The 12,944-nt window shown below is 37.3% G+C and overlaps 1 protein-coding gene across 1 annotated transcript in view; it reads right to left on the minus strand.

Annotated features, from left to right (window-relative positions):
* CDKL3 (cyclin dependent kinase like 3) overlaps positions 1-12,819 on the minus strand; it is an 89,046-nt gene extending 76,227 nt beyond the window's left edge. Inside the window, 3 exon segments of the mRNA XM_070045194.1 lie at positions 5,857-6,051; positions 8,978-9,160; positions 12,796-12,819. Coding sequence (XP_069901295.1) covers positions 5,857-6,051; positions 8,978-9,142 — 360 coding nt within the window. The 5' untranslated portion in view covers positions 9,143-9,160; positions 12,796-12,819.
* Between the last annotated feature and the right edge of the window lie 125 nt (positions 12,820-12,944).

Genomic DNA, 12,944 nt, shown 5'->3' on the forward strand with positions numbered 1-12,944 from the left:
CAACTAACACCATGACTACATGCAGAACTCTATCCTTGAGAATCAAGCACTCTCTAAATCCCAACTTTTAAAATTCTGTGTTTTGACAACATCCTCCTTGGTCTTCCACAATCACTGAGACCTCTATAAACACAGTATTTCTTTCTATGTGTCTAGATCTTCTTTAATTTCTCTCATCAATGTTTAATAGTTTTCAATGTATAGGTCTTATATATCTTTTGTCAGATTTTCTCTAAGTATTTTATATTTTTGATGCTGTTACAATGGTATTTTTAATTTCAATTTCTGATTGTTTGTTGCTAATACAAAGAAATACAATTAATTTCAGTATATTGATTTGTATCCTACAACCTTGATAAACTTACAAGTTAGTTCTCTTAACTTTGTTGTAGATTCCATAGAATTTCCTACATAGATGATCATGTCATCTGTGAATAAAGACAGTTTTACTACTCAAAAAAAAAAAAAAAAGATACCACTTCACACCCACTGGAATAGCTATGATCAAAAGACAATAACAGGAGGATGCAGAAAAACTGGAATACATTGTTGATGGGGATGTAAGATGGTACAACCACTTTGGAAAAAGTTTGGTAGTTTCTTTAAAAAGTTGAAACATAAACTAACCATGTGATGCAGTAGCATTCTTAGCTTGTCCTATTTCTATTGCTCTCTCCCCAGCTTCTGGTAGCTTTGTAAACCAACAGCCCGCCAAATCATGGTGAAAACTAGCAGCCTAGCAGCCACCAGAGGGAGTAAAATAGGGCTGTATCTCCTCCAAAGCGCCATTCCCAGGTAATAGTCATTATTTGACATGTCTGGCAGATCACTGGAAAATCATACTAGAAGTCTTGTCTTTACTGACCTAACTCAGAGCTGGCCCAAGCAATCAGCCTTCTTAGCAGCCACTATATAACATTATAGCCACCTGAGGAAGCTATAACAGGACAAACAACAAGCTGACCAAAATACTTAATTAAAAAGAAAGGCTGTTTAGAATGGATAAACAACAAGGTCCTAATGTATAGCACAGGGAACTATATTCAATATCTTGCATGATAAACCATAATGGAAAAGAATATAAAAAAGCATGTCTCTATGCGTATAACTGAGTCACTCTGCTGCACAGCAGAGATTGTCGCAACATTGTAAATCAACTATACTTCAATTAAAAAACAAAAGAAAGGCTGGAGTTGAAAGGTATTATAAAGTTTAAGCACAAATTGTGGTGAGACTAACAGGTTCAAATCCCTACTTTACCCCTTGATATTGTGAGAGTGGGGCAAGATTCATAAACATGGCTTCTTCATCTATAAATGGGGGTGAAATAAATACATATTTCCTAGTGTGGTTTTGAAGAATAGTACGTATGCCTTAATATCTGTAAAACACTGAAAACGTTTAAAATAGCGCCTCATGCATGCTGCCATAAAAATGTTGATTACTATTATGATTCTTCTGTAAAAAAGAATTGAAGACATTCTCTGTATTCTGACATGGTGTGACCTCCAAGATATAATGTTAAGTTAAAACAAAATATGTGTGTAAAACAAGAGAAAAGAAAGAAAGAAAGGCTGGGAGTGAGATGTCCGTAAAGGGTTTGAAAAGTTCCAACATATTCCTGAGAATCATGGAGGGTACATGCACAGCTGTGCACACACCCAGGGAAGACCTGAGATTGTCCCTAAGCTCTCAAGACTGGCGGACTTTAAGGTTCTACACAAGCAGGAAGGTAAGGCTAAGGCAGAGTTGTAAACTGCCTGCCTGAACATTGAAGACATGGCCCAACACAGATAAAGAGCCCTCAGTAAATATGGCTGAGAGATTTACTGGTTTCAAGAATTGAAGGAAATTTCTGTCCAAACCTTAGCTGACCACTAAACTAACTGAGCAGAGATTTTAGTGGTCACACTTGATAAAGAATTCAGACTTCACAGAATTAGTTCAGCAAAGTAACTAAACAAATAGCAAAAACTACAAACCCTGAGAGATGGGAAATTCTGACTTCCAGAGTTAACACATATTATTTTAAATGTCCAGTTTTCAACAAAAAATTACAAATGTCCAAAAAAAATCCCCCCAAATAGGTGTGCAAAGAAACAAATATGGCCATGCACAGGAAAAAAAAAAAAAGCAGTCAATAAGAAGCTTTCCCTGAAGAAGCCCAAACATTGAAGCCACTAGACAAAGACTATAATTGGCTATTTTAAATATGTTCAAGGTTAAAGGAAACCATGTCTAAAGAACTAAAGTATGAACACATCTCACCACATAAAGGATATCAATAAAGAGAAAGAAATGATTTTTAAAAAAACCACTATCAAGAAGGCAAAAAGGCAATCCACAGAACGGGAGAAAATATTTGCAAATCATGTATCTGATAAGGATCTAGTATCCAAAATACAGAAAATACAACTCGACAATAGAAAAACAAATAATCCAATTTAAATATGGGCAAAAGACTTGAAGAGACATTTCTTCAAAGAAGATATACAAATATAAACTTGCCTATTCTGGATTTTTCATTTAAATGGAATTTATACTTATGTCTTTTGCATTTTGACTTTTTTCATTCAACATAATGTTCTCAAGGTTCACTCATTTTGTAGCACGTATCAGTACTTCATTCCTTTTTGTGTTTGAATAAATCCCACTGTAGGGTTGTACCGCATTTTGTTTATCCATTCATCAGCTAATATACATTTGAGTTGTTTCCACTTTTTGGCTACTTTGAATAATGCTGCTATGAACATTCCTGGGCAGGTTTCTATGTGAACATATGTTATCAATTCTCTTGGGTAGATACCTAGGAGTAAATGTGCTGGGTCATATGGTAATTCTATGTTTAACTTTTCGAGGAACTGCCAAGCTGTTTTCCATAGCAGCTGCACCATTTTACATTACCACCAGCAGTGTATGAGGGTTCCAATTTCTCTACTTCCTTGCCAGCATTCATTCTTGTCTGTTTTTTAAATTACAGCTAGACTACTGGGTGTGAAATGGTACCTCATTGTAATTTTGATATGCATTACCATAATGACTCAGGATATTGAGCATCATTTCATGTGCTATCAGCCATTTTTATATCTTCTTTGGAGAAATGTCTATTGAGTCCTTTGCCCATTTTTAAATTGGGCTGTCTTTTTATGTTGAATTGTATTTTATATATCCTGGATACTAGTTGCTTAACAGATATATGATTTGCAAATATTTTCTCCCATTGTGTGAACTGTCTTTTTACTTTCTTGATGGTGCCCTTTGATGCACAAAGTTTTTAATTTTCATGAAGTCCAATTTGTCTTTTTCTTTGATTGCTTTTGATGCATTAATACATGATCACACACAGACTTACATCTATGTTTTCTTCTGAGTTTTATAGTTTTAGCTCTTTTTAGGGTTTTGATCCATTTCAACTTAATTTTTGTATATGGTGTGAACTATCAGACTTTGGATTCAGTGAGTTTAATTCTTCTTTATTTTGTAGTGAAATGCTCCAAAACTACATAGAACTCCATATTACAATGATTTATAATAACTCTGCTCCATATGCTTGAATATTTTTGTTTAATTTTTTTTTTCCGCTGCACCATGCAGCTTGTGGCATTTAAATCCCTGACCAGGGATCAAACCCTGGCCCTTGGCAGTGAAAGCACAGAGTTCTAACCACTGGACCACCAGGGAATTCCCCTTGAATTTTTTTGACTATTGATTCACTTTCTTTGTTAGTTTTAAGATCATTTATATTTTTTTCCATTTGGATTCCATTAAGGCATTTTTGTTTGTTTTAGTGAACTATTGTTGACTTACAATATTGTGTTAGTTTCAGATGTACAGCAAAGTGATTCAGTTACATACTTTTTTTCAGATTATTTTCCATGATAGGTTATTACAAGATATTGAATATAGTTCCCTGTGCTATACAGTAAATCTTTGTTGTTTATCTATTTTATAGTAGTTTGTTATCTGTCAATCCCATACTCCCAATTTATCCCTCCCTCCCTTTCCCCTTTGGTAACCATAGTATGTTTTCTACGTCTGTGAGCCTGTTTCTGTTTTGTATATAGATTCATTAGTATTATTTTTTAGATCCCACACACAAGTGATATCATATATTTGCCTTTCTCTGATTTAACTTAGTATGATATTCTCTAGGTCCATCCATGTTGCTGCAAATGGCAATACCTCATCCTTTTTATGGCTTAATAATATTATATATATATATATATCTATTTAGATATAGATATATCATCTGTCTAAACCTATCATCTGTTGATAAGACACTTGGGTTGTTTCCCTATGTGCTTGAACTTAAACACCCATATAAGTTCAAAATTGTTACCTTAGTTTTACCTCCTCTTTGAAGTTTTCTACTCTCAGTCTAGACCATACTGGTGTCTCCCATTATTCAACAAATATTTTTAAAGTCTACTACAGGCAAGACACTATAGGGATACAGATAACATATAACTATTCCTGACTCCTTATCTGCACTATTTAATGAGCACTTAAAACACACCTAGTGTTAAACACTACCTACTACCTAATTTGATCTTTATAAAAAATCTGTGAGGTACTATAGTATCATTTTACAGATGAGGAAAATGAAGTTCAGAGAGGTTAGATAACTTCCTGGGGCCACAGAGTAATGGGGCTACCATCTTTCATTGTGCAAGTGTGAACTCCACAAGTTGTGTGGTTATCCATACATAAGCTGGTGGGTGAAAATCCAGGACAGTCTGATTCCAAGGACTGTGTGCTCTTAACTATTACATTATACTGCCCCCCCATGGATCCAGTCGGCAAAGAAATTACAATCTGAATTTCCAGTTGCTATCACCACCACATTTTTCAAAGCTGCAACATGAGATGCACTATTACCAAGACAGCAAATTAGAAATTAAGGTATCTGAAAAAGCCTAGGGTATATAGATGTTATGCCTATATCACTTACTAATAAAACTATTTTTGAAGCTTGTACTGTTATTTCACAAACATACATCTAACTTTACAGAAAGTAGAGCTCCTGTTGGGAACAAAGTATGTCCATAAAAACCTGCTGAGATAAACATTAACTAAACAATGCTAAAAGGCAGCACTAAAAATCAACAGTTGATCTTCTTTCCTTTCTTGACTTAAATGACAAGGCTTTACACCCCTCAGCCACTTTATTTCTCTCTGTTCTTTCCCTAAAGGCATCCACCTTCTCTTGCCATTCCCCTGGTCTAGTTTCCAGTTCCTACCTCCAAACCTCCCTTCATCTGAGCTGGCTTGACTTTTGATGTTTTAATGTACTTTCATTAATAAAAGATGCCCCAGTTGACTGCTGATTCCTCTGTACCTCCTTTAGCATCCCATAGTTGGTCTGCCCTATAGTTATACTATGCGTTCAATACGTTTTTTGGTTCTGCAACTGAATTATAAGGTAGTAACTCCCCTGATCTCTCCATTTTCAGGATGTCAATTAATATTGTCCAGAAAAATAATTTTAACAACTTTCATAAAAACAAAACAATGTTTAAAGGGCACTTACAATTCATATTCATCCTACAGTTTGGCTTATTTTTAAGCACTTACATTATTTTTTTAAACATCTTTATTGGAGTATAATAGCTTTACATTGTTGTGTTAGTTTCTGCTGTATAACAAAGTGAATCAGCTATACGTATACATATACCCCCATATCCCCTCCCTCTTGCGTCTCTCTCCCACCCTCCCTATCCCACCCCTCTAGGTGGTCACAAAGCACAGAGCTGATCTCCCTGTGCTATGCGGCTGCTTCCCACTAGCTATCTATTTTACATTTGGTAGTGTATATATGTCAATGCCACTCTCTCACTTCGTCCCAGAAGCACTTACATTATTATTGTGAAGATATTCAATTGCTCGAAGAATCTGGAAGAGGTATTTTCTAAGTCGTTTACTCTCTAGTCCATGACAATAATGTTGTAACTCATCTAATACTGTGTGGTCAATAAATTCAAACACCAAATGAATTTTCTTTTTCTGTCTAAAAACTTCAATCAGATTGACCAGGTTTTCATGACGAAATTGCTATTAACAAGAGAAATGGATTTTTAGTATTTCATGCACCATAATTTGCACATATAAGACCCATATAATTTTTAAAAGAAGAAATATTCTCTGCTTCTTTTCCTCCATGCATTTCAATAAAAATTTCTCAACTGGTTTGCTTACATTCCTATTTTTTAAATGTTAATTTATTTAATAATTAATATTTATAGAACAGAGGGAGATGTATTGCTTTACTTCAAGTTGACATTTGGTTGCCTACTAAAACAATTCAGAGTTAATGTACTAAAATGAAACTTGGTATTCTGCTAAGAGATATCTTCCTATCTTTTAAATTGGTTTGTGATTAAAAGGTCCTTATGATTTCAAATGAGCATGGATTCCAGTGCCACTGAGCATGTAATCTGAATTTACAGAAGTTAATTACTCTCTGAGATTTGTCCTGAACTCTCAAGAGTAAAATATAAGTTCCAGGTGGACGTTATAAATTCACCACACTATAACAAAAGGGTATCAAAATATCCAGAAACTTTTCATATATGTGAGATACCAATTTATATCCATAGGAACTCTACATAAATATACAATTATTTGTGGGTACATTTTTGTTCATTGTCTGTAATATTCTATTAAGCAACCAAACACATTTTTAGAATGCTAAGCACTCACTGTCAAGATAATTTCAAAATGTCAAAAATGGCATGTATCAGCTTAGAAAACAAGAGGTTTATCATTTTATGCTGCTAATTCTATTTTTTAACACACTGACTTAATTATAATCAATTCTCAAATATTTAACTTTCTCAAATTACCAAAAATATTTATTCATTTGGCTAAAAATTAAGGAATCAGTGACTTTCTCAGATAAACCATAAAACCACTAGAAATACTCCATTATCCTTTTTCAGCTTGTTTACTTTTGTTTTCCTTTATAAATAGAAAACTTTTCTACAGATATTCTCACTAATTACTCTAACTGTAATTTACTTAATGAAATTCCAGCAGATAAAACTTTAGTTCTAATTAAGTCATTATGGCAGTGTTTTTAGACTAAGAATGTTAACTAATCCAAGAAATCTCTCGTGGAATTAGATCTGATGAAACTAAAAATTCTACAAGAAATAAGCCAATGAGAAAAAATAGTTAAGCTATCTCTAAATAGTTTGCATAATAGTTGTAATAGTACATTTTCAAATTCATCTCTGTGTTCTTGCCACATATTGGTTATTTTTACAAAACAATTAAGAAGCAAAAAATAATTAGCTTAAATGAAACAAAGATGAAGAAAGAGCAAAAGATATTGCCTGGGAAAATGTCTCCTTCTAGTCAGATTTTCACTTACAGTGCACAAGTTGCCTTACAGTATTATTATGCTTTAGGTCATCAGGATAAGGACAGGTATCGCTCACAAAATCATAACATCTTTACTGACTTTAACTTTCCTTTTCATTGTCTAGAAATAGAGCAGTTCCAACAATCTACACATGCCTAATATATTTCTTCTATTTAGAAAGTAAATTGATCCATCATATCTAATATAGACTTACAAAGAAAGAAGAGAATATTACTTTTGTATCAGATAAAAAAGAACAAGAACAGTATCTGTTTTCTTCATCACATGTAAAAACATCTAGGCAATGAACCTTAAAGCATCTAGATAAATGCCAATAAACAAAATACATATGTATATTTATTTTTTAAATCACTAGTTTTGTACTCAATTGCCAATGAATCTTAATGCTCCTTTCTTTACACTCCTGAGGTCTTTCCACTAAGTGGACCAATCATACCTACATGAAATTCTATCTAGTCCCCTGATCTCTCCTGTTATTGTTCTCCCCCTCTAAACGCCTACCTATCATCTTTACTGCACTGTATTCCTGTCACCTCAAATTCAACATTTCTAAAACCGAACTAGTTCCCAAACCATGTCTCTTTTGGGTCTTTCATATTTCCATCAATGGTAGCAATCACTGAATCTCAAAGATACCTTTGATTCCCCTTCTGTTTCCTTCTACACTTTCATGTCTTTAGTAATATATTATGTTCTAACTCTACTTTCCATTCAAATTGCTGCATTCTAGCAAGGACCGTCACATTTAACAGGATTCCTGAATTAAAAACACAACAGATCTCCCTATTTTTACTTTCTCAGTCCTCCAATCTATTCTAAAAAATAATGCTAGATTAATATTTACAGTTTCTTTACTCTGAATTCAAAACCTCGCACCTCTCACAAAATCAAGTTTTGATTCCTTAGCCTAAAAGACAAGACTTTAAAACCTACCTCCAGCTTACTTCTCTAAAATCACCTCCTTCTATTTCCATATAAGAAACTCTACAGGCAAATGCACTTTGTCCTTTCTGCTCTGCTCTTTGTCCTGCCTTCAGCCTCTCTGAGCTTATGCCGTTCCCCTAACCTGGAATACAACAGTCTCTCCCTCTTTCCTAAATTCTACATACACTTTAAGGCCAAATTCATGTTCCATTTCCTCCAAGAAACATTCCCTACCCAACAGGACTTTGTGTTAATCACTTGGTTTTTATTATCAGCCACTTAATAGTCAGTATTATTTGTATATGCCCTCTTGTCTTTCTAATTAATAAAAGTCCTGAAGAGCAGGTACTGTCTTTTACATCATTATAGTCACAGCATCTGGCACAAAACACTGCACAAAGCAGACATTTCTACTAAGTATTATACCTGGATATTTCTGAATAATTATTTCACAATATTTGGCATAGCTTTTGTTACATTATACATAAGAACATATATCTAGTATCACTGTAAAATTACAAAACGTACACAGTAAGGTAAGCTATGACACTTGTTTTTCTATTAATATGTCCAAATACATGTTAACTGAAATATTCATTATATAATTTTTTATTCCATAACAACTCCCCTTTTGACTTACAGAGAGCAATTAAGGCAAAAGAAGCAAACCTTTAGCAACTTTATTTCTCTCGTTGCAATTTTGTTGACAGACTTTTCTGGTTTCTCATAAAATACCTTAATGGCCACTATCTGCCCAGTATCCTTATGTTTACATTTCATGACTGTTCCATAACTTCCCTCTCCCACTTTTCCAAGGGTTTCATACATCTCCATTTTCAAGCCCAGCTTCTTCTTCATAAAAAGAAAGGGGGGGGGAAGAAGGTTAAACATTTATACCTTTATTTATTCAAGGCGGATAATGCATTTCCACAATAAACCTATACTTAAAAATACGGAAACAGGAAAAGTAGGAATCTTTTCACAGATTCTGTTTGTCTTTGGGAACTCTGCCAGTTCGGCAGTAAGGGGTCCTTGTGGGGATCTGGCCCCCACCAGAACTTGGGGAGCTTCCTGCTGTCAAGATCATTCCCACCAAGAGTTAAGATTCGCTCACTACATGTCACCTATTCATTATGAGTGGGGTCCCCACACGTCCAGTCATGCCCGCGTCAAATATGAGGTTCCCGCAAAGCTGCAGTCGCCAACAGGTCAGGCCTTGGGGCCCAAGAAAACCTCGGTCCCACCCGCTCCTCAAACCAGGCGTCTTAGGGTCCTGGACCAGTGCCGCGCCCTTTGCCCCTCAGTCGACCTCGTCCGGACAGCCGCCGCCGCCTCAGCCTCAGCCCATTCTGCAGTCCCGCCGGCCCGGCTCCGCGCAGTCTCAGCCGGGAACCAGACACCGACCCTACCTATCCAGTCAGCTCCCAACGGTCTGCTGCCATGGCAACGGTGCACCGGGCCTCTCGCTCGGGGCCTAGGGCGCAAGACCGGAACACCGGCCAGGCCCGAACCGGAAGGAAAAAGAGGGAACAAGCAGAAAAGAGTTCCTGGTGGGCACTAACTGGAAGCCTCCTTGAGGGTGTAAGTGGCGAATACGAGCTGCTGTTGATCAAACTGGGGCCACTACACAAGGTTGGTTTTGAGTGGCGATGGGGGAGGGTCGCATTTTGACGGCAGCTTGAGTGACTGCAGATCCTCTAGGGAAGGGGAACCGGCGTGGAAGTTTATCCGACCTGCGTCTTAGATGCCCCCAGGCCCGTGAACACTGGCCACTTGTGTCGGATCCTAAAAGGATGCCTGGTGTCACCAGGCAGAGATTTCTTATAAAACGAAACTTCCAAGGAAGTCTTGTGTAATTATAGTTTTCTAAGTTACCTAGTTACGTTAATATTCTATAGATCTGATTTCGACCTCAGTTGTTGACATTCATCCTTAAAACAGGGATAAAACGATTCATCAATCAAGAACATTTCTTGAACACCTCTTATATGCTTAAAACGTTTTTTTGAACTCATAGTAATCCTCCTTTTAAAAAACTCCCTTCCTACATGTCAAAACTCTAAAAGTCCCTCTTGAAAAGCAAATAATTCAGAGGGCTCCACCCCACCCCCCCCGCAAAAGAGGCCTTAATCTAATTGCTTAAGAACTAGACATGAGGTTCTGCTGGAGTGCCAGCCTCCAATGAATAAACTGAATATCACTGGAAGCGCCCAAGGAGTGCTGTCTTTGTTAGGGCTTTCATTTCTTTTTTCTGTAAAAAGAAGTTAAGTGTAAGAGGCCAAATCTCACTGTGCTGCTCGGAAATAAGATAAAGCACTATTACTATCCGATAAATGCTAATCCAGTTGGTCTCACCCCACCATGCACGTTAAAATCACACCTACAGAGCTTTTTAAAAGGTCCCATCCCCAGAGATCCTGATTTAAATGAGTTAGGGTAAAGGAACTGGTATTTTAAAACCTTCCTAAGTGTTTTCTATGCTGGTAAGGTTTATACTGAGAGACGTGTGGGGAAGGAGAGGTGGTCATGGTTTTTTGCTTATCACCACCAAAATATTCAGAATTGTCTTTCCTTTTGAAAAGTTATTCAACCATGTTATAAAATACTTTCTATCTATGTATAAGAATATCATAGTAGGGCTTCCCTGGTGGCGCAGTGGTTGAGAATCTGCCTGCTAATGCAGGGGACACGGGTTCGAGCCCTGGTCTGGGAAGATCCCACATGCCGCGGAACAACTAGGCCCGTGAGCCACAACTACCGAGCCTGCGCGTCTGGAGCCTGTGCTCCGCAACAAGAGAGGCCGCAATAGTGAGAGGCCCGCGCACCCCGATGAAGAGTGGCCCCCGCTTGCCACAACTAGAGAAAGCCCTTGCACAGAAACGAAGACCCAACACAGCCAAAAATAAATAAAGAATAGAATTCTTTAAAAAAAAAAAGAATATCATAGTAAATCTTACAGTGGACCCAGACGTGTTGTAAAGCACATTTATTAAATATTTGTTGTTGGCTTAATATTGACAAGGGACAAAGCATGAATCAGAGTACCTGCTGTCAGTGAGCTCACCATCTAAAGCTACAGTCTCTACGGTATAAACTTATAGCTTTAAAACTATTCTTTCTACAAATAGGTTATAGCAGGCCTGGTAACCAGGACAGCCTATGATTCTTTCTTATACAGTAAAGCTCTAGGACTTAAATGAAATCTCACTTGATTTTCTCAAAAGCGTTACTTCATTTTGGAAAATCATAATCTGTAGATTTCCAAAACAATTATAATAAATTGCTAGACAAATGACATAACGGATTTAAAAAAAAAAGTTTCTCTTTGGCATTTCACTGTAGGTAACCCTACCAGTGTGTCTTCATCCTTAGTTATAGGGAGTATAAGGATTGCTGTGGCAGGAAGGCAAAAAAAATAAGAATACTCACCTTATTAGAGAACTACATTTGTGAATGCGTGTCTATCAAGAGTTAGGCCTGGCTAACTTGATTACCAAGGCAGTTAAAAAACAAGAGAAAGAATTCAGGGATTGAAGAAAGGGAGGTACCAGCGAAGTAGAGAACGTTAACCCTTTCTGGTTCCATGAAAGTATGGGCAACACTAAATTCCTCATTCTATCTTCCTATAACACCTTGGGCTGAGGAATTGCCCCAATGGGTTAAAAGAGCTCAGAGTTCAGACCAGCAAAGCCCTGAAGAACAGAAATTGGCGGCAATAGAGAAAAGGAACTCAATGACTAGAAGTAATGTCAGAATCCCAATGGTCAACATCCCTGAACCCCCTAGAGGCGGGGCGGGGGGGGGGGACATTTCAGGTCATTTACTTGCTAGTGTAGAAAACCTGAAATAAGTTACTCAGGCTAGATACATAACCCCCACCCATGTTTGCATGCTCTCTGCCCCAGATCTGAATCACAATATTAGGTTTCTCTGACAACCAACCACCTATTGATAACACTCTCTTGCGATCAACCCATTTCCGGACAAATACGACGGTACCCTATTGTACACAAATCCACGGACTCACACAAAACCTCAAATAAGAGGAGACCCATAAAGGAAAAACAATTCCGTAATTCTATGGGGATTGTAAACAAATATTAGATAATCTATACACGCGTTCTTTTATCTCTGCCCAGAATTTCCAACCCTGGAAACCCACTGCAATGCACATGCAGGATTTTTGGTGGCCCTAAGGAAGCATTTCAGGGGATTTTACTTAGTATGGGCCTCAGCATTGAGTTGGGGAAAACGGAGGTCCCTTCAGTGTTCCCCACATACCAGATTTGATAAGCCATTGAGCCAACTAGGGGGCATTTTAAGTCCAAATTATTTTTGGCTCTATTTTAAAGATTTAAGAAGCAAAACAAACTATTGCTTCCGACACCACCTCATCAATTGCCGTTCATTGGACAAACTGGACGGAAAACTAATAAAGGTGTATACCCGCCCTCAGCCCCGTAAATTTAACTACCCGGTTCAAAGACCTGGCAGAAACTCGGACCCAGGCGACGCTCTCACGTGATCCGTTCTAATCGCGTCATAGGGACACGTGGTTCTAGATACTTCGTCCCCTCCCCCTCAGGCGTGGATTGTTGACAACACCGCCGGCAGTCACGTGATCTTACGTCATCCT

Source organism: Globicephala melas, chromosome 3 (assembly GCF_963455315.2).
Source record: "Globicephala melas chromosome 3, mGloMel1.2, whole genome shotgun sequence".
Classification (NCBI taxonomy): Eukaryota; Metazoa; Chordata; class Mammalia; order Artiodactyla; family Delphinidae; genus Globicephala; species Globicephala melas.